The sequence below is a fragment of the Hemitrygon akajei genome, chromosome 26 (genome assembly GCF_048418815.1).
Source record: "Hemitrygon akajei chromosome 26, sHemAka1.3, whole genome shotgun sequence".
Lineage (NCBI taxonomy): Eukaryota > Metazoa > Chordata > Chondrichthyes > Myliobatiformes > Dasyatidae > Hemitrygon > Hemitrygon akajei.
The window spans coordinates 44,404,743-44,425,209 of record NC_133149.1 but is presented as its reverse complement, the minus strand read 5'-3'; the positions used below and the strand labels follow the sequence as shown (position 1 = coordinate 44,425,209).

Here is a 20,467-nt window from a genome sequence, read left to right as displayed (position 1 = left end):
CATGAAGGGAACGGACAGCGGCAAGAATCGAATCCCAGCTGAGCAAACTACTATAAATAAAAATGGAAACAATGTAGATACTTGAACTTTGAACATTCAACAATTCAGGCAGCATCGGTGGAAAGAGAAACAGAGTTGATAATCCGGGAAAACAAAAGCTACAATATGGAAACTCTTCCGGAACTACAAATCCCAGCATTCCGTTTGCCCCATCCGCACGCATACGTGAAAGGTTGCTGAGGCCTTGAACAGTCTCAGCGCTTCGGGAGTTCTCTGGTCGGATTTGGGATGAGGCAGGAAGTCTTGGTTTCCTCCGCTGTCAGACGTGCTGAGCCTGGGCTTCGCAGGTGGGTGTGGGGGCACGGCTGCGGGTTATTTATTCTTCCACCTCTTCTGGACTGAATTTTTGTTTCCTCTCCTTTCAGATGTCGGGTGTCCCTGCCATCCCGCTACTGATCAATCTGGGCTGTTCGGTGCTCGGCCTCCTGGGCACTGCCGCCCTCGTCCCCGCCTTCAGGCAGCACTTCATTGCGGCTCGCCTCTACGGCATCGACCTCAACAAGACCTCCAAAGAGAAAGTGTGAGTATGGCGTAGAAGGGCCGAGTGGTTTGGGCAGGGCTGATTGTTGGGGAGGGGATTAGTGCGGGTCCACTGCAGACCCGAGGCTGGCAGAAGGAAAGTAAGCAAGGGGATGGGTGGCACGTATGTCTGTGTGGCGAACAGGGCAGTTTGCTTCGGGATCAGGGGAATGTTGGACCCCCAAGCCTTGGACCAGTGTCTACAAGGGAAGGCTGGATCCCAAACCCTGGACCTGAAAGATGTTACAGGGATGGACTGAATTACTTCAGGTTATGGGCCCTGCAGCTTGACACGTCCATGCTGGACTAGGTCCCTACCTGAGCTAGTTCCACTTTCCTGTATTTGTTGCATATCCCAACAATCCTTTCTAGTCCATTTTCAAAGTGTATTTCTTATCAAGGTATATATACTCAAAGTTCAAAGTAACATTTATTATCAGATTACTTGCATGTCAACTCATACAACCCTGAGTTTCTTTTTCTGTGGGCATACTTAGTAAATCTATAGAACAGTAACTGTAAACAGGATCAATGGACAACAAACTGCAAATGCAGATATAAATAAATAACAATAAATAATGAGCATGAAATAACAAAAGTCCTTCAATGACTGTAATCATCCCCTTTTGTTGAAGAGCCTGATGGTTGAGGGATAGTAACTGTTCTTGAACTTGGTGATGTGGGTCTGTACCTTCTACCTAATGGTAACAGTGAGAAGAGAGCATGGCCTGGGTGGTGAGCATCTTTGATGATGGATGCTGCTTTTCCACGGCAGTGTTTCATGTAGATGTGCTCAATAGTTTGCTGCTGCCAAAGTTCATCGAAACGCAAAACTGAAATCCCATTAATTGTCAGCGCTGGCCGAGTGTTGTCTCTTCTACCACCAGGGTATGTTTTTTTTGGTGGTCCATTAACAGTCCAACCCAGCATTGTGTTGGTTGCATTAGGGTCTATCTTTAACATTGCAATTCACTTGCAGTGGCTCCAATGCTTTTGGTACATGTGTCCCTATCAGCAGCTCAGTTTCTGGCAGTATGCTTCAGGTGAGACTATTCCTGATGATCTCTCTGACGAGGAATGTTTCCTTTTTGTAGACAGGCATACGTTCCTGTGTATAGATGTTAGGCAGTTCACAATAAGTTTTCACCATCTAAGCCAGCCACTTCCAATCCTGAAACGACGTAGCTACTCACAGCGTTCTCATGACCCCTCAATGCGTAAGAGAATGTGTAATTCCTTTTGCTGTCAGGTTGAGCTTGTTTATGAGGCTCTCTGTGCAGAACCCTGCTCTACCTCCTTGATCTAGGAAAGCATAAATACCCACTGTCTTGTTACTCTTTACCTGAACTGGAATTATCGTAAGTTTTCACTTATGATCGCCAGCTCCCATAAAGCCATTAGATACCAGACTGTTACTCGCTGCTGTGTCTGATTCTCTCTCAGCTTGTTTCGAATCAGCCCCCTTTTCATCAGTGCCGGGCTCAGTTGTAGCTTCACGCTCCACAGTAGCAGTAAAGCTGCTTTCTTTAGCTTGAGAATGTATTTGTTCACGCCTTTACTTACTGCCAGCGATGTAGAACATAGAAAATCTACAGCACGTTAGAGGCCCTTCGGCCCACAATGTTATGCCGACCATGTAACCTACTCTAGAAGCTGCCTAGAATTTCCCTACCGCATAGCCTCTATTTTTCTAAGCATTGTATTTTTTCCAAACACTGGATGCGTAGCTCGCCTTTCAAAAAATCAGCAACGTCATTGAAAATAATCGTAGGTGTGCCTTTCTTGCAGTTTGTAGAACGCCAATTTCCATTTTTCCCAAAGTTTATCAGGCAATTTATCTATAACAATCCTCATATTAGCAGGCATGTCCTGTATGTCTTCCGTGGCATTGCAGCAACCTCTAAGATAAAGACTGTAATCTTGAAGAGGCAATTTTTGACACGCTCTCTAGGGTGACCTCCAGTGAACTGTTCGGGAAAATGGCCACGCTCACCAGAAACATCAGTCGTGCCTTTAATGCTATTCTTGAAAGCCCTCATAAATGAGTGATACTGCAATGGATCGCCCTCGAAGATTTAAGTCTCTCTTCTAGGTAGAGATCCAATATGTTGTTGCATCACTATGCTTGTTATTTCCTTTCGGGTCCTTGTGGCCTCCAGCACAGCATTTACACCTTTATCATCTGAAACACGAGTATCGTACTATAAATCACTGTCCTCAGAATAAGCATTCAATGCGCTATTGGATATGGCTCAGGTTCAGAGTTCTTCCATCTGCTCCTGGTTTCTGAAGCTGTTCTGCCCGTTCTTCCAACGCATGTTTATCCATCAGTATTTGTTGTCTTGCGCATAACTCAGCTAAGTCAGCCTCCAAGGGATGCTCTGCTTGCAAAAAAAACCTATTGCATGTACGTTAGATGCACTGTTTTCAGCTTTGTACGTAGTCATAGTCTGTTCTGAGGCTTTATAAATATTTTCATTTCCTCCGGCAATCTTGACTTCAAGGTTACGGCTTCCAACTTGTCAAATATTCAATCTTGAAGCGATGAAACTTAAGTTTACCCAAGTATTATTGAGTGGTCAACAAAAGATATGATCTCCATCTATCCTCAGCTACTAGAAACTGCAATGAACAAAACTTGAAGATGTAACTTAATTCCCTTCACTTTTACCACGCACCCCCTCATGTGACTAGTTACCATAATGAACTAGGTGTGAGTATGGAACAAGCTGCCAGCGGAAGTGGTAGATGCGCATGCAATTTCAACACTTAAGAAAAGTTTGGATAAATGCATGAACATGAGGGGTATGAAGGGCTATGGTCCAGGTGTGGGTGGATGGGTCCAGCAGAATAACACTGGCAATGACTAGATGGGCCAAAGGGCCTGTATCTGTGCTGTAGTTCTCTATGTATTGAAGTAATGATGCCCAAAGTAAGGTTGAGGAACAGCATCTCATCTTCTCTCTGGATTTTTTTTACATCCTCGGGATTTAATTTTGAATTTAACATTTTCAGGTACCCACTTTTTTTTTGCTCCAAATACGTCTATACTTTTCTGTTTTGATTTTGTCCTTTTTGTCTCCAACTGTTAATTTTTAAGACATTTGTTACTTTGACAGTTTGGTTTGCATTTTTCGTGACATTTCCTCTACTGACTCCTCCCTTTCTTTTCAACTTGTATTTTCACTTTTCTGTTTCTGATGAAACTGTTCCAGGCACCAAGTGTCTGCTCTCTACTGATGCTGCCTGACTTGCTAAGACTTGCTTTTCTACTACCTGTTCTGGATTTTCAATATCTACAGTTTTTGCATTGCAGCCACTGGGGAAAAACTCCCTGCTCCTGTTCAAAATGGTGCCATTAGGCCTTGGTGTAACACTCTTTGGACATTAGTACTAGAAAAAGTCCTGCGTGGAGGTATTATCTAGTATAGTGTCAGGTCTCCAGTGTAGCAAATGCATCATCGTCTCAGATATAAGTTAGTTGGTGCACCAGAATCATCTTGTTATCTAAAATGATAGCCACTGGCAATTTAGGATTAGTAAAACTACTGAATCAGGGTTTGATATTAAAAATATTGAAGTATTCTGCAAATCAAATGCTTTGCAGGGAAGACCTGGTTGCTGTAAAGTTGAGTATGTGTCAACATGATCTTTTATTTTGAAAGCTGCCATCTGCATTCTGTCGCATTTCCTGCATTTGGGGTAAATAATTGCTCATTTGTCTCTCAGCCCAGAAGCTCAAGGGGTAATCAGCGGCGTGGTCTTCCTCATCATTCTTTTCTGTTTCATTCCTGTTCCTTTTCTGCACTGCTGGGCGAAGGAGCAGTGCATCACCTTTCCTCATGATGTGGTAAGTGCCTCCTTCCTTGCCAGATAATATGCCTTCTACTTGAACCATCATTGAGCCTATCATTTTTATTTTATTTAGAGATACAGCATGGTTAGAGGCCCTTTGGACCCAATGAGCCTGCACTGTCCAATTTCACCCATGTGACCAATTAATCTACTAACCTGTATGTCTTTGGACTGTGGGAGGGAACCGGAGCACCCGGAGGAAACCCACGTGGTCATGGGGAGAACATACAGATTCCTTACAAACAGCAGCAGAATTTAACCTGGTTGCTGGCGCTGTAATAGCGTTATGCTAGCCACAGTCTTATCATTGCCATCTTCTTGATTTATATCAGAAGTTCTGAATTAAACTGAAATACCCTGTATGATGTTGTCTTCTTATGCCCTTGATTATCAGGATGACAGATGTTTGTGTGATCTCACAGACACTGAGTATTTTCATTGAAATCTTAATTGACAGTTAATGTACAAGTTAAATTGAAATCTACGGTGGATACCTCTGTTATTAATCTTACAAAATAGGATTTGCTGCAGTATTTTCTCCAAGCAGTACATTCTGGCAATCACACATCGGTTCAAATCACTGTAACATGTAATAACAAATGCTCATTTATCATCGTTCATTCAGCAAAGAATCAGTCCATTCGGCCTACCATGTGCATACTGACCATCAAGAACCTTTCTGTACCAATCCCATTTACCAGCACTAGTGCATAGTTTATTATCCCTTAGCATATCAGGTGCTTATTTAAATACCTCTTTAATGTTCTGAGAATAATACCTTCCACCACCTTCTCGGACAATGTGTGCCAAGTTACAACTGCTCTCTGGATGAAAAATTCTTTCTCTGATCCCCTCTAATCTTCTTGCTGTTCATGTGAAACTTACACCCTCTGGTCACAGGTGTCTCAGTTCCAGTGGTGGGGAGGGATGGAGAAATCTCTTGCTCTCTACCTTATTTATGTGGCTGTCATAACTGTGCAGTTCCTTCCTCCCACCCCCACACAGGCCTCTTCTGTTTCATTTGGTCCTGTGAATTTGCTCCTTCCATGTACAAACAATCTGTTCCTGGATTCCAGTTCCTAGTTTAGCCCTACACTCAGTTCATCTCACAGAGCTGATAGCAATGAATAAGGAGGTGTAGACATACGCATCGCTGTCCTCATGATTTAAATCAAAAGTAGTAGCCAGAAAGTTATTTCCCATCTTGCGCTACTGCAAAGGTCCCAGAGGCACTGGGCACTATTATACTGTGCCCCCAACATTTGAATATTCATATCATGTCTATTTGTATATTAGAGCCCTTAGTCAAAAATCAATGTCAAGTTTATTGAAATGCCCTATGCACCAGATGCAGTGAAAAATGTACTTGCAGCAGTATTACAGGCACATAGCATCAAATATACAACATTCACAAGAGAAAACATAAGTTAGGTATACATTATGTGTAGTTGTTACTAGAAAGAACATTTAAAAAAAACAAAGTCCAGTTTGGTCCAAAGTGGTCATAGTGGTGTTGTACTGCAGTGATTGGGATTTTACTGGTTCTTTCATAAAAAACAAAAAGTCGAAGTGAAGTGACTGTTCTTGAACCTAGTGGTGTGGGACTTCAGGATTCTCTATCTCCTTCTTGCCCAATGGTAGCTACAAACTACTCCTAACCAAAATGTGCGGTGCTCAAAAGCATTAATTAACAATGTTGTTACTGGTTGCTATTTTCTTTATCCACAGCCTTACTTTATAAAACAGGGTTATTCTCTTTGTAAATAAAGTTTGCTGTTCTAATTGAAATTATTATATCTCCTTGCTCCACTCTTTTTCAAAAAAACTAATCATCTTGTATGATTTACTTTAACCTTGCTTGTACGATGCAGAATTCACCACTTGTGGAAAATAATACATTTTGCTATAGTACTGTACAGTGAATTGCTGTGTCAATCCACTGTGTGATTGAGGTGCATACTTCACAAATTCTTAAATAATTTCAAGCTCAAGCCATGAAGGAGAAAATGAGAAAATTTATGAAAATGCCTAACTTGATTTAATGTTCTTCCTTGTAACATGTAACAAAAAAGACAAGTTTGTGTAAAGTCAGTGCAATACAAAAATGTATTTAAAAAGTTGAATTTCTACCATAATTTAATTTGAACTTTTGTTGTCAGTTTGTGCAGTTAATTGGGGCCCTCCTTGCCATCTGTTGTATGATATTCTTGGGGTTTGCTGACGATGTCCTCAACCTGCAATGGAGACACAAATTGTTGTTGCCGACCATGGCCTCCCTGCCCCTACTCATGGTGTACTTCACCAACTTCGGCAACACCACAATTGTGGTGCCAAAACCCTTGCGCATGTTTCTGGGTCTCCATTTAGACTTGGGTAAGTTCAGGAATTCTCTATTGCTGGCAGCTTCATCGTTGTTACTGGCCAATTAAATAGGTTTTACTTGCCATTTATGCCTGTTGCTTTGCAAGTTTTTTTGTCCGTCTGATTTGTAGTCTATGCTGACATTAATACAAAATCCTGAGATTCTGTTCTGTGGCTCACTTGCTCTCCAAATCCACATAAAATTTTCTAAATTATGTAAATTCTAATAACCCATCTGTTCCTTACAAACATAGCAGTAGTTACACACAAATAAAGACAATAGTTTCATGTTTGTTTAAGAAATTGATTTATCATGGAATTTAAAAACTTGTGGGTTATGTTGCTGAAGACTGGTTCATCTTATTAAATTTGTTTTTTATGGAATATGATTGCTAAGACTACACAAAATATGCCTTGTAACTTTTGTCTCAGGTTCTCCAACTCTAATCTCTTTATCATACACAGATTTTGTTTTGTATTCTCTACACATTAAGTAGTGGACCAATAATAAATCTTAAAGCCATCATGTAGAGAATAATCATCAAAACAAACTAAAGTATTTGCCCAGGATGAAAGAATTTAGCTTGTGACTAACAAATTCTGATCAAATTTTCTAGTAAAACTAATTTGCTTGTTAAAGATTTGAAATACCTTTAATAGAATTTTAGTTAAACATCAACTCTATATACAATGGCATTGGATTTGCAATTTGCTGCTAATATAACATAATACTAATTAAAAATGGAAACAGAAGTTCAAGTATTCAGTGAATGGGAGATCCTGTGCATAGTCTCAGAAAGACTGTAATAGTGGAATCACTTGAGTTGAAAGGATATAATGAACATGCAAAGCAGCAAGGGTGTGTAATATAGGTAGAGCTTTCTTTGTTTGCTTGTCTGTTGTTGTACCTACAACCAAGAGAAATGATCAACACCTGTTAGAAAGTAAAGTTCTTGATATTTTCTTCAAAGTGGAATCTAAAGATAATTTATGCAAGTATTCAATTGAGAATTCATGTATTTTGGTGTAAAATAATGCAAGCAGATTTTATGCTGATCACAGAAGTAGCCAGGAAGGATTTGTGGCTGTGGTAGTGAGTCTGAGTGAGCACATGGGCGAAGTGGAAGAGAGCAGCAGCAATGACAGAATTTGGTGGTGTTGGGGAAGAGATAGAACAAAAAATTATGTCATGCAATGTTATTGTACTATAATGAAATACCTACATCAATACCCATGTCTTCTGTTTTGTGCCTTCCAGGAATTCTGTATTATGCCTATATGGGGATGCTGGCAGTGTTTTGCACCAATGCCATCAACATTCTGGCTGGTATCAATGGAATTGAGGCTGGACAGTCTCTAGTGATTGCCATGTCAATCATCATTTTTAATTTAATAGAATTAAATGGTGAGTTGATGTATCCATGGAGTTTAAACCTTGTGGCTAAGGACTGGTTCGTTTCATTATACTTCTATTGTTTAAGCTGTTAGTGCATCAAATGAGTTAGAAAGCATTTTATGTGAAGCCATCCAATTCCAAACACCTTGTTATATTGGAATGTATTGGGAGGTTTTCCATGTCGAGCTGATGAGGGATTTCAGGGTCAGGCTCCATGACCTAAACCCATTCAACAGGAGTGCTGCAATTTGGCTTGGAAAATAAAAATGAAATCTATCTGGTTTTTGTGAAACCACTCCCATACACAAGGCACAAGTCTAAATGGCCTATCCTTTTCCTATCTTTGTTGAATTCTGTCGTCTTGGCAAAACTATGGTGTAAGCTTCTATTTGGTGATTTGAATGTTTTTTAATTTGTTCATCATTTTGGGAGCTCCAAAAAGTTTTATTAAGAATTAGTTAGAGCAAAAGAGATTAAAAAAAAAACTTATAAAAGGAGTAAAGCAATGGGTAATATCTTCTGCAAAGGTGGTAAATATTAACACAACTACTCATTTGTCTTCTTCCTAGGTGACTACAAGGATGACCACATATTCTCCCTGTACTTCATGATACCCTTTTTCTTCACCACTTTAGGACTGTTATACCATAATTGGTACAGTAACATTTTTACATTTCTCTTGTTTCATGTAAGGCAGTCAATACTAGGTGGGCTCATACCACTGAGTTGTAGATTGACCTGGAAGTGGCTTCCATTTCATGTGCTTTGCTTAGAACGTTATAACTCCACATTAATTAATATATGTGCAAAATTATCATTTTGCATTTAGATTGCATTTTTAATATAGCAAATTTCAAGGTACAGTACTTCCTAACAGTAATATCAAGCAAAAATTTATACCAACCTACATAATAAAGTAGGACTAAATGGTCAAAAGTAGTTTTATAGAATATTATAAAGGAAAAAAGGACAGAATACTTTAAGAGCGTAACTTTGAACCTTTGCTGCCTTCATAGTTGAGGGCATGGCCACAGACAATTAATTAAGTTTGATCACTGGAGTAACACAAAATGCTGGAGGAACTCAGCAGGTCAGGCAGCATCTATGGAAGAAATAAACAGTTGATGTTTTGAGCCAAGACTCTTCCCCAGAATGGGAGAGGAAGGGTGAAGAAGCCAGAATAAAAAGTTGGGTGGAGAAGGAGTACAAGCTGATGGGTGAGACCAGGTGAAGGGAAAGGTGGGTTGGGGGGGGGGGGGGGGGGGCGGAGATGAAGTAAGAAGCCGGAGGTGATTGGTGGAAGAGTTAAGGGGCAGGAGAAAGAGGAATCTGATAGGATAGGAGAATGGACCAGGGAGAAAGGGAGGGAGAAGAGGCAGCAGTGGGAGGTGATGAGCAGATGAGGAGGAGAGAAGGGGTAAGAGGGGGGAGCCAGAATGGGGAATAGCAAATGGAGGGTGGAAGGAATTACCAACAGTTAGGGAAATAGATGTTCATGCCATCTTCTTCCTTCCCTTTCTCCCATTGTCCACTCTCCTCTCCTGCCAGATTCCTTCTTCAGCCCTTTACCTCTTAAGCCTATCCCCTTCCAGCTTCCCACTTCCCTATCCATCCATTTCCCCCTTGTGGTCTCACCTGCCACCTTGTGCGCCTTCTCCCTACTTTCTTGTTCTGGCGTCTTTGCCCTTCCTTTCCAGTCTCAATGAAGGATTTTGCCCCAAAACATCGACTATTTATTTATTTCTATAGGTGCTGCCTGATCTGTGGAATCTTCTGTGTTTATGATAACTGGAGCAAAGAGAAAAGCCAAATTGCTTGGAGGATGTGTACTATGTTATAAGCCAATAGCACACTTTTCCCTTTGAATTAAGGATCTTACCTTAATATGTGCAAGAGTGGCATACTGTTTATTTTCTAGTTATGTGACATCTCTGTTGGCATGGACCATTTAGGCCAAATGGCCTGATTCTGTGCTGTATAACTCTAGGTAACATTCTCTTGTCCGTTAATCATTAAGAGCTGTTGTTTTTCACTATGTAGTTGTCACTTGTGGTAGCAGTCAAGATGTAGCACTCAGAAAATGGAGAAATAGATGGAGGTGGAGAAAGATAACCTACTTAGACAAAGGAATGGTGGTGGGTGGGATATTATTGAATCACATCATCTGTAGTATCACATTGTTCAAGGTTAATTGTCATTCAACTGTGCATTTTAATATAGCTAAACAAAACAGCATTCTTCCAGGTCCAAGGTGCAAAACACTGTACATACTGGCACACACAGTACATACATATAGTTATGATAGCACATACAGTCACAAAAATAATATTAGTGCAGATCCTTGAGTGACATGGCCTGAAGATTGATGGTGCATGGGATGGTGTCCTGGAGTCACGTGTCTGCAAGAACAAGCACACAGCAGTTCCTCATCTCACACTGGGTCAGCTGCAGATGAAGAAAATCAAGCTTGCATTCTAGGGAATGAACACTGGAGGAGTAGCGCCAATGAAAGAACAGTCTTGCAGGGGCCAGCCCCCAACCCACCATGTTCTCTCTGTTCTCTCTTTCACCTCCGATGCCACCTCCCCTGGGAGGCTGTAACAAAATCTGGTCCACACAACAAAATGTAGCTTCTTCGCTATCAGTCTCAACAATGAACCAGACTTGCAGTAATTTTTATCACCAATGTTTAACAGGGTCTTGTGATCACCAGAAAAAAATAGTTTAAGGCACATATTTGCACCGTTATTTTGACTCGGAGAGGCTACTGCGACTAAATATGCTGCCATCTGACTGGAAGGCTGTTTCATTGTGATTCATCAGTACCGCATTTCAGTAATTTCTCCATAAATCAGAGATGACCTTTGGTGAAGGTGTGATGATTCCCAAGAGATTATAGGAAGCATCCATAGTTTTTAGTATTTGTGGACTTCCTGGCCTCTTATTTCTCTCAATTTTTCAATGAGCTGTCATTGCAATATTGTATGAAGTCAGAAGTTTTGTAGCTACTGTGTGAAGTGTGGGATTATTTCATAGGAAAGGTGACATGATTATGGGACCATTGTATGCACACAGGACAGTATATAAGAAGATGGAAATTTAAATTTCTTACTCGGTGTTTATTTCTTAATGCTGAAAGATGAGGTGGGCTGTATTAGTTTGTTGGCAGAAAGTAATTTTGACCTGAATCACTTTGTGCGTTGGAGGTATCCATCCATTGAGTCATTTTGATCTGTATCATTTAACTCTTGGTAAGATGGCTGTGCGCTCAGACACAGCGGCCGCTCCGGGTTCAACCAAAGGTTATTTGTTCATCTTCTATGTCTTTAAGATCACGAGTCACTGCTGGACATTAAGGACATCAAGTACTGCAGGCCTATCCCATCAGCGAGTTGCTCGATAGTGATGGAACTGGACTTAATGCATAACATTCTTGTGTTGTCACCTGGACTTGTTATTTACAGTTATTGTGCCAAGACAGTGCAAGTGATTGTCTTGGACATTCTTATTAGGATCTCAAGACCCTGATGGACATTGGTAACGTAGAATATTCCAAGTCCAGTTCACTGGTTCATTGGAAAGAACGATGGTAGGGGAGCTGTGTTGCCTCTGTTGTGGCGAGCACTAGTCCCTCAATGGGACTGGGACAACTCAGGGACTTCGGCTATATATATAACCTTTGTGACTAGGTTTTTCTGAAATAGTAACCAGATGTGCTATGTGCAGTGTGCTGTTGGTAATGTGTTTACACCTTGGTTTCAGATGTACGCTGTTTCATTTGGATATCTTAGTGTATAGTTGAATAATAATTGATTGAACTTGAACCTTTTGTGCTGCAGTTACCCATCTTGTATGTCATTTTGACCTGTGTCACCTTGTGTATTGCAGGTACCCATCTAGTGCATTTGTGGGCGATACATTCTGTTACTTTGCAGGAATGACTTTTGCAGTGGTTGGGATCCTTGGCCACTTCAGCAAGACCATGATGTTGTTTTTCATCCCTCAAACACTCAACTTTCTGTACTCAGTGCCTCAGCTTTTCCATGTCATTCCGTGTCCGCGGCATCGGATGCCCAGGTATGTTCTTGTTTAAGATCAGAGTCCTAGTGTGTTCCAAATCACTACACTACTGCTGGGGAAGGAATATTGGCCCTTCTGTCTGCTGACCGTCTCAAAGAAAGGTAAACCAATCCAGTGGGGAGATACTTTCTGAAAGAGCACAAAGTATTATTGCCTAATGTTAATCTTATAGAAAGCTGACAAAAGGGTGGGAATGTTGACTATTTATACCTGAAACTTAGATGATGTGTAAAAATGTTTTGCACGTATTGCATCTACTGTATGAGTAATATGTGCCAGCCAACAATATATAAATCGTAAAATTTTTTCATTCTTTTCCCCATCCAGACTAGATACCAGCACTGGAAAGCTAGGCATGAGTTACTCAAAATTCAAAACTAAGGATTTGCCCAAACTTGGATTCACAATTTTAAAGGTACTTGATGTTAGAATTAGAAATTAGTGGGTGATCAGTTGGCTTGGGTATGATGCAAGTTTTGATTTGCTGAATTTTTTATTCTTTAAAATCAGTTGCAACACACCTCTGCAGCATAATATATATTCTTAAAATTGATTTATAAAAGAGCAATGTGTCATCCCTGAAAAAATAATATTGCAGGTTTTTAATTGATTTTGTTTTATTCAGTTCAGATAATTACCAGCCCAAAAGGTTTCATTATATTTTGCATGTGTACATACTCTGCAAAATATAAAATATGCATAAATCACTTAATATCATAGCCATAACTGCACAGTACTGTAACAAATGGCATCAAAAGCACATGGACTAATAAGGAAGAACAATTGCTAAAAGTGGAGAGTGCATGTGCCTTTCTTGGAAGAGTATTTATTTACTTGCATCAGGCTGTTGAACTTGATCTTATGGGAATTCATTCTTATGGCTAATACAAGGGAGCATAATTCTAAGATGATGGAAGGAAAGTATAGGGAGGATGTCAGAGGTAGTTTTTTTGCACAGAGTTGGAGGTGCATGGAATGTACCAGGTGTGATAGAGGCAGATATATTAGGGGCATTTAATAAACTTAAGTAGGCATGGATGATGGAAAGATGGAGAACTATGTTGGAGGGAAAAGGTTAGATTATCTTAGAGTAGGTTAAAGGTCGGCACAGTATCATGGGCTGAAGGGCCTTACTGTGCTGTAAGGATCTATGTTCATTACTAAGTCACTTCAACTTATTTTCACAATATACGACATACTGAGCAGTAAAATGGATGCATCACATCTGACTTAATTTCATCCGCACTATTTCTATCTACCTCTCATTTCAGCATTCTGTTTATAGAAGATTATTTTATCCACAATTCCGATTTTGAGATCAATCTGCTTCTGGTCTTTTCATTCTGGAGTATCCAGTTCACCCAAGTAGTTCTTTTAGAGAAATATGCACTAAGATGATTTAGTTTTAAATTATTAGCACATGAAATAAACAAGGATGTGGCTGGGTCTGGAAGACCTAAGATATAAGGAAAGATTGAATAGATTCGGACTGTATTCCTTACAATGTAGAAGATTGAAAGGAGATTTGACAGAGGTGTATAAAATCATGAGGGGTAAATGCAAGCAGGCTTTTTCCACTGAGGTTGGGTGGGATTACAACCAAAGGTCATGTGTTAAGGGCGAAAAGTGGAAAGTTTAAGGGAAACATGAGGGGAAATATCATCACTCAGGGTCGTGAGAATGTGGAATGAGCCCCCCAGTCCAAGTGGTGCATGCAAGCTCAATTTTAATGTTTAAGAAAAGTTTGGATAGGTAAATAGATAGTAGGGATATGAAGGGCTATGGTCCTAGTGCAGCTCGATGGGAGTAGGCAGTTTGAATGTTCTTGGAATGGACTAGATGGGCTGAAAGTCCTGTTTCTGTGTTGTACTTCTCTGTGATTCTAGTGGTTGGTGTGCGAAAGAGGTGTTAGGTAGTGCAGAAAAAAACAATATGGGAGATATAGGATCTTTAGTCAAGAGAATTAAATGACAAAAAGAAGTGAAGGTAGTAATGAGAGATGTAAAGAAATGCAAAGTAGCTGTAGTGAGTGTGTGAATGGTTTCAAAGGTACAATTTAATATCAGAGAAATGTGTACAATATACATCCTGAAATGCTTTTACTTCACAAGGAATGGTATAGCAGAATCATTTAAAATTATTTATCTCATTGTTGAATCAAAAGCCTGTAAGGTGCCCAGTTCGAAGATAAGATTCTTTTCCTTGACTTGGTGTTACGTTTCATTGCATGAAGTGTGACAAAGAATTAAACCAGCAGGCAATCTGAAGACCAGAGTTATGCTGACAAACTTGATGGCCGGGAAACATGCACTTAAGATGCAGCAAACAGAGCAAATGCATCATGATTCCAGTTGCCCAAGTTCAGTCCTGACCTCTGGTACTGTCTGTGTTGAGTTTGTGCATATGCTTTGTGTGGTTGTCTGGGTTCCCTACCACATGTCAAAGATGTGGTTAATAGGTTAACTGGCCACTGTAAATGGCCTTGTGTATATGTAGGTGAGTGGTAAAATCTTGGAGTTAATTGGAATGTGGAAATATTAGATTATTGGGAAAATTAGTGGGGAGTAAACTTAATGGGTTATAATGGCCTCCTATGCCATATGAAAATAAGGTCTCCCTGGTGTAGAGGACAGATAGTGGAATGAAGAAATAAAAATCTGCTCCTGAATTGAGTCCATGTTTGCCCTGTACTACAGAACAGTCAGAGCGGCACATTGTCAGTGGGCTGTTCTGCATCTCCAACCAGCCATTTAGAGGGCCCAGTCACTCAGGTGATATGTAGGACACTCTTATTTAAAGTAGGTAAGGAAACGATGACAACGACAAACTTTGAGGATGAAAGCTCACGCTTTGTCTTGTAGGTAGCCAACAAGCTGGGCCTGGTGGAGATGAACCACGAAGTTGGAGAGAACAACGAATATACAGAATGCAACAACCTGACTCTGATTAACTTTGTATTAAAGCTGATAGGCCCTACACACGAAAGAACCCTAACCATTATACTTCTGTTTATCCAGGTGAGGCATGCTATTTCTCTTTTGTGTCCAGTTATACCTGGACACTCCATAAATGTTCTAATGTGGATATAAAGGGTACTATTTTGATTGTTATTGTGTTCTCCTGGGCTACACAATTCTTAAAATGTAATAGTTTCTTATAAACTGTGTTGTTCGTGAAAGCAAAATAGGTGTGAAACCAAGTCTATTGTTTTCCGTTCATTGCTTACACGACAATAGCTGTCTTACAAATAGGAGGAATGGTTCAGTCTGGTACAGAATGAATATTTCTTGATGATACTACTCCACTGAGAAGCAAGTATTTGTAGTGATTTTCATCATATTTCTTCTTCCAGTATTGATGGTGGGTAAGACTTGTGCTAAGCAAGGTTTCCTGTATCACTGTCCCTTAATCTCCTCTCCATTACTGAGGATTTTCCATGTAAATTAATACAGCATAGATACAGACCCTTCAGCCCAATTGGTTAATGCCAGCCAAGAAGCTCGTCTAAGCTAGTTCCATTTGTCCACATTTTCCCGTACGGTCACGATGGTTGCTGGCAGGACTGGAGCAACAGACTCTGTCATGTGAGCACAGCCGTGGCTTGACCCATGAGCGGAGAAACGGCAGACTCCCACGTAGAGATGGAAACAAGAGGTTAGACTTAGGAGTACCAACAGAGCATCAGAAAGTAGCACCGCAAGACACATCATTCTCAAGAAACACAAGGACTGAAACAGTGCTAAGCGAGAGTCCCCTTTAAATTTATCATTAAATGCAGGAAATGTATGCCAGTCACAATTAACTTGACGAGTTTAAACAGAAAACACCAAGGTTTTAACAGCTCTAACAATTAGTAAATAGAGTGCTCGAGAAACCTAGTAGCTCAACGGTCTATGGCAAGCTGCAAAGGCCCGCAGGGCTCATGGCAGTATCTCCTTTGCTAAGGCTGGCACTTGATGGCCCAGGAGGCCGTGGGAAACTTGAGAAGGGATGGAAACCCTGGGTTAGGCATGATGCTCTCAAGACGGGCTGGAAAACTCAGAAACATTGTGTATATGGCTCAGAAACTTTGTATTCCATTGTGCATATAGCTCTGAAACATTGCGTTGCGCAAATGGCTCTGAAACATTGCATTGCGCAAATGGCTCGGGAGCATGGAAACATGGCATTGCGCATACGGCTCTTGCGTTGTACATATGACTTGGGAACATAGCATAACATGGGAGACCTTGTGAAGCTTGTCAACCCAGAGAACCTCAGAAAAAATCTTGAACATAAACTGGAGAAGCTCGGAATGAACACAGCCTTTGGGAACATTTGGAACGCAGTCTTCCAGAACGTGAACTGAGTAACAAAAGCATCCTCACCTCTAGCCGACCGATGCCAAAGCCGCTGTAGAACCTCCGTTGGTCAATTGTAGTGGAGACTGACTGTTATGGTGGTCGCTGGCATGACTGGACCCAAGTGCAGAGGAACAACAGACTCCATCACAGTGGACTCTGGCAATGACTTAACCCAGGTGAGGAGAAACGAAACTCCCAAGAAGAAAAGAAGACAACAGGTTAGACATGGGAATACCAACAGGGCATAAGAGGCAAGACTGAGCAACCCTGTGAGACACAGCATTCTCAAAAAACACAGGGACTCCGAAACAGTGCTAAATGAGAGTCCCCTTTAAATATTAAAATACAGGAAACCTGTGCCGATCACAATTCACTTGACAAGATTAAACAGAAAACACCAGGGTTTAACAGCTTTATCAATTAGTAAATAGAGTGCTCGAGAAACCTAGAAGCCCAACGCTCTATGGCAAGAAACAGAGACCCTCAGGGCTCGTGGCACCATATCTCTCTAGACCTTGTCTGTCCAAATGATTTTAAATGTTGTCAAAGTACCTGCCTCAACCACTTCCACTAGCAGCTCATTCCATATATTGATTATCTTCTGGATGAATAAGTTGCCCCTCAGATTACTACCAAATCTCTCTCCTCTCACTGTATACCTCTGCAGTTGTATGATTTTTATACAACTCTATAAGATCATACCTTATTATCAAACATTCCAATGAATGAAGTTGTAACTTGCTTAACCTCTATAACTCAGTGCCTTGAGTCCTGGCATTATTCTCACAAAATCTTTTCTGCATTCTTTGCAGCTTAACAGCATCTTTTCTATAGCTGGGTGACCAAAGCGGAATACAGTATTCCAAACGTGGCCCCACCAATGTATTATACAATTCTTATTGTTCACTCCTTTCTGAACAGTTTGCCGAGCTCTAAACAGCAGTGGTCCATGTTTTTGTACAAGTTTACTGCAGGTGCAGTGCTTGAAGCCAGTGGAGAGCAACATTGATATCCAAACCCCACTGTGGAACCATAGAAACCTTAACCTACTTGCAAAATGAGCTTCATTTTTGCTTATCATTCAAAGTTGGGCAATTTAAATTTCAGAATGTAATAATATTTGCATTTTAACCTATATATCTTTAATAACCCCTCAGGTCTCAGGAAGTGTGTTTGCTTTTCTGATTCGTTACCACCTGGTCCGCTGGTTTTACGACGTCTGATTCTCATTCTCAAATGTTTGAAGCATGGTTATTCCTCTGGGGAGTTATTACTCCAAGCTGCCTATCAGAGCTTGCTGGATACAGGGGTATCTGTTGATTGGTTGGTTGGATGTATTGAGTTGGAGTTTTGTTTTATTGTTAGTGCACTTCATTGTTGAATAATGTTGCTGAAAATTAGTCTTGGAAAAGTAATGATTAATTGTTGTGGGCGTTGAAAGAATCAATGATAGAGAATGTTCTTATAATTTAAATGAACTGATTTAAAATAATGTGACAGTATCTCCAAATTGTGTGGAGACAATTTCAAAATATATTTTCTTGAATGATGCACTTCATTATGTTGCACACATCTTTACCATTTGTTCCTTTAGAATGTGGTGCAATATCAAAGAATTTGTTACTGTAAAGCAAAGCCTTTCAGTCCTTTGTTTTAATTTCAAGGTGATTTGCTCAGTTCTAGAGATTCTAAGCTCTAATTACCATTGACTATGAAGTCATGTAAGCTTTTGTGTTATTCCTGTTCTCCTTTAGCATTCTTACTTCGTCCATAAAAAATCCTGTCCAAATGTTGATGATAAAGATTTTGGGAAGTTTTCAGAGAAGATATGTGTGTCTATATGAACAGACAAACAGGTGGACAATACTAACAGAAAGTGCATCGACATTCCTGAGCAACTCAGGAGGATGCATGCTCAGTAACATATAACCATGGTACTAGTGTGTCTTTCCCTCACGGGCACTGATTTCAAAAAGGAAATTTGCAGTGTGCGGTTTGGTGTGTGAAACTTGTAAACTTGGTCAATGTTATAGAGTGCCAGTGATGCTTACTAAATCCCCTCAGGATGGATTGGATAACTGAAGGCAAAGCAAATCAGTCTCTGTAATGTTTGAACATAGTGTTTTTTGTTTTAAAAAAAAGCAAGTTACTATGCTACCATCCTCTTGCTGTCAATAAGCTGTATGTTATGACCCTGATTTCAGCATCAATACTCCAAAGAAATAGCTGCCAATTTAAAATAAAAGTAAAGCTCTGCAGATTTAAAATAACAAAATTCATGAAAACATTCAGCAAGTTCTATGCCTTCTGAGTAGAGACAAACCATGGAATAGTCATTCATTTTATCTCTCCACAGCTGTTGCATAACTTGCTGAAATTGACAGTATTTTCTGTTACCATCCTAGAAAATAAATTGCTATAAATGAAACCTAGAAGGATGGGTAAAAGCTGGGTGAACTAGGACAACAGTGGGTAAAGTCCTAAACCATTCAATAACTTGAAAAATTAACTGAATGAAAACGCACATCAAATTTCTTGTCAATTTTCATCACATTTCATTTCCCTAATTTACATACTAAAACTTGACACAGTTATTTAAACTACTATTGATAAGAAACAGAAATCCTATCATCCAGATGTTTTATGTGTTCAAGGCAAGGATAAAATGCTGTCATTGGACACTGAAATTGACCCAGTCAAAACTCCTTAATGTTTAAAATTTCCTAAATGTCTGTTGTTTTCGTATGACCTCAATTGTGTTAACTGGAAAGATAAGTGAACAATGTATGAGAGAACATTTCAATTTTTATACATTGTATGTAAAATAGATAATGTATATGTGTGTGTAACTGGGAATGAGATGCTCTAAGTTGTTGATAATATAAACTATGGGTTTGAGAATTGTGATTTCAAGAACCAAATAAAGATGAGAATTTAACTACGTATACTGGGCATAAGACACATTTATGAATACTAATTCAAAATTTAGTCTTTTTCCTTTATGGAAGTGAAAGAGGAAATTAAACCTTTTGTTTATGTCTTTGGAACCCACATACACTGAACTGCTGAGAGCATTTGTGCTCAAGATATTGTGACTTGGGCAAGATTGATGCCACTGAACCACAGAAGCTGCAAAACACTTGGTTCAAACTTAATCTTGCTGTTAGATGGTGAGTTTGTACATAAGACTCTAACAATAACATCCCTGTTCCATTGTCAATATTCCATATAATTGGCTTGCCTATCAGAAAAATGTAATTGAATTTTTGCATGCAAGAATCATAGGTGCAACCTTAAAGTAAATACATTATCAAAGTACATATACAGTTGCAAGAGAATGTTTGTGAACCCTGTGCAATTACAGTCGGCCCTCCTTATCCGCGGATTCCGCATGCACGGATTCAACCAACCATGGACTGGGAAAACCCGGAAGTTCTCTCCAGCACTCGTTGTTTGAGCATGTACAGACTATTTTTTCTTGTCATTATTCCCTAAACAATACAGTATAACAACTATTTATATAACATTTACATTGTATTAGGTATTATAAGTAATCTAGAAATGACTTAAAAGTGCAGGCAATCCCTGGGTTATGAATGAGTTCCATTCCTGAGTCCGTCTTTAAGTCGGATTTGAAGTCGGAACAGGTACATCCGGTATTATTTAGCGTCAGTTGGTCAAACGTATTTCTTAGTATATAGTACATATTTTACCTTTCTATGCATATTAAACACTTAAGAAACATATGTATTTCAATAATTAAACCACTGCGTTGCTTAGTAATAATTGTAGCTTTCATCGGGGCAGTGCCTTTCACATGCTCCATTAAACTTGTTCCAATCGTTGACTGACT

At 39.9% G+C, this 20,467-nt stretch overlaps 2 protein-coding genes across 2 annotated transcripts in view; both read left to right on the top strand.

Moving 5' to 3' along the window:
* The first annotated feature begins 205 nt into the window (after positions 1-205).
* Positions 206-19,559, top strand: dpagt1 (dolichyl-phosphate (UDP-N-acetylglucosamine) N-acetylglucosaminephosphotransferase 1 (GlcNAc-1-P transferase)). Its single transcript, XM_073030086.1, has 10 exons — positions 206-347; positions 426-580; positions 4,309-4,429; positions 6,594-6,807; positions 8,054-8,200; positions 8,761-8,845; positions 12,080-12,268; positions 12,599-12,686; positions 15,133-15,288; positions 17,772-19,559. Exons 2-10 carry the CDS (start codon positions 426-428, stop codon positions 17,835-17,837), a joined length of 1,221 nt encoding a protein of 406 aa, XP_072886187.1. The 5' UTR covers positions 206-347; the 3' UTR covers positions 17,838-19,559.
* hinfp (histone H4 transcription factor) overlaps positions 15,151-20,467 on the top strand; it is a 56,389-nt gene continuing 51,072 nt past the window's right edge. The window contains exon 1 of the mRNA XM_073030082.1: positions 15,151-15,288. The gene's annotated coding sequence lies outside the window, so the exon portion shown is untranslated. The remainder of the gene's footprint in view (positions 15,289-20,467) is intronic.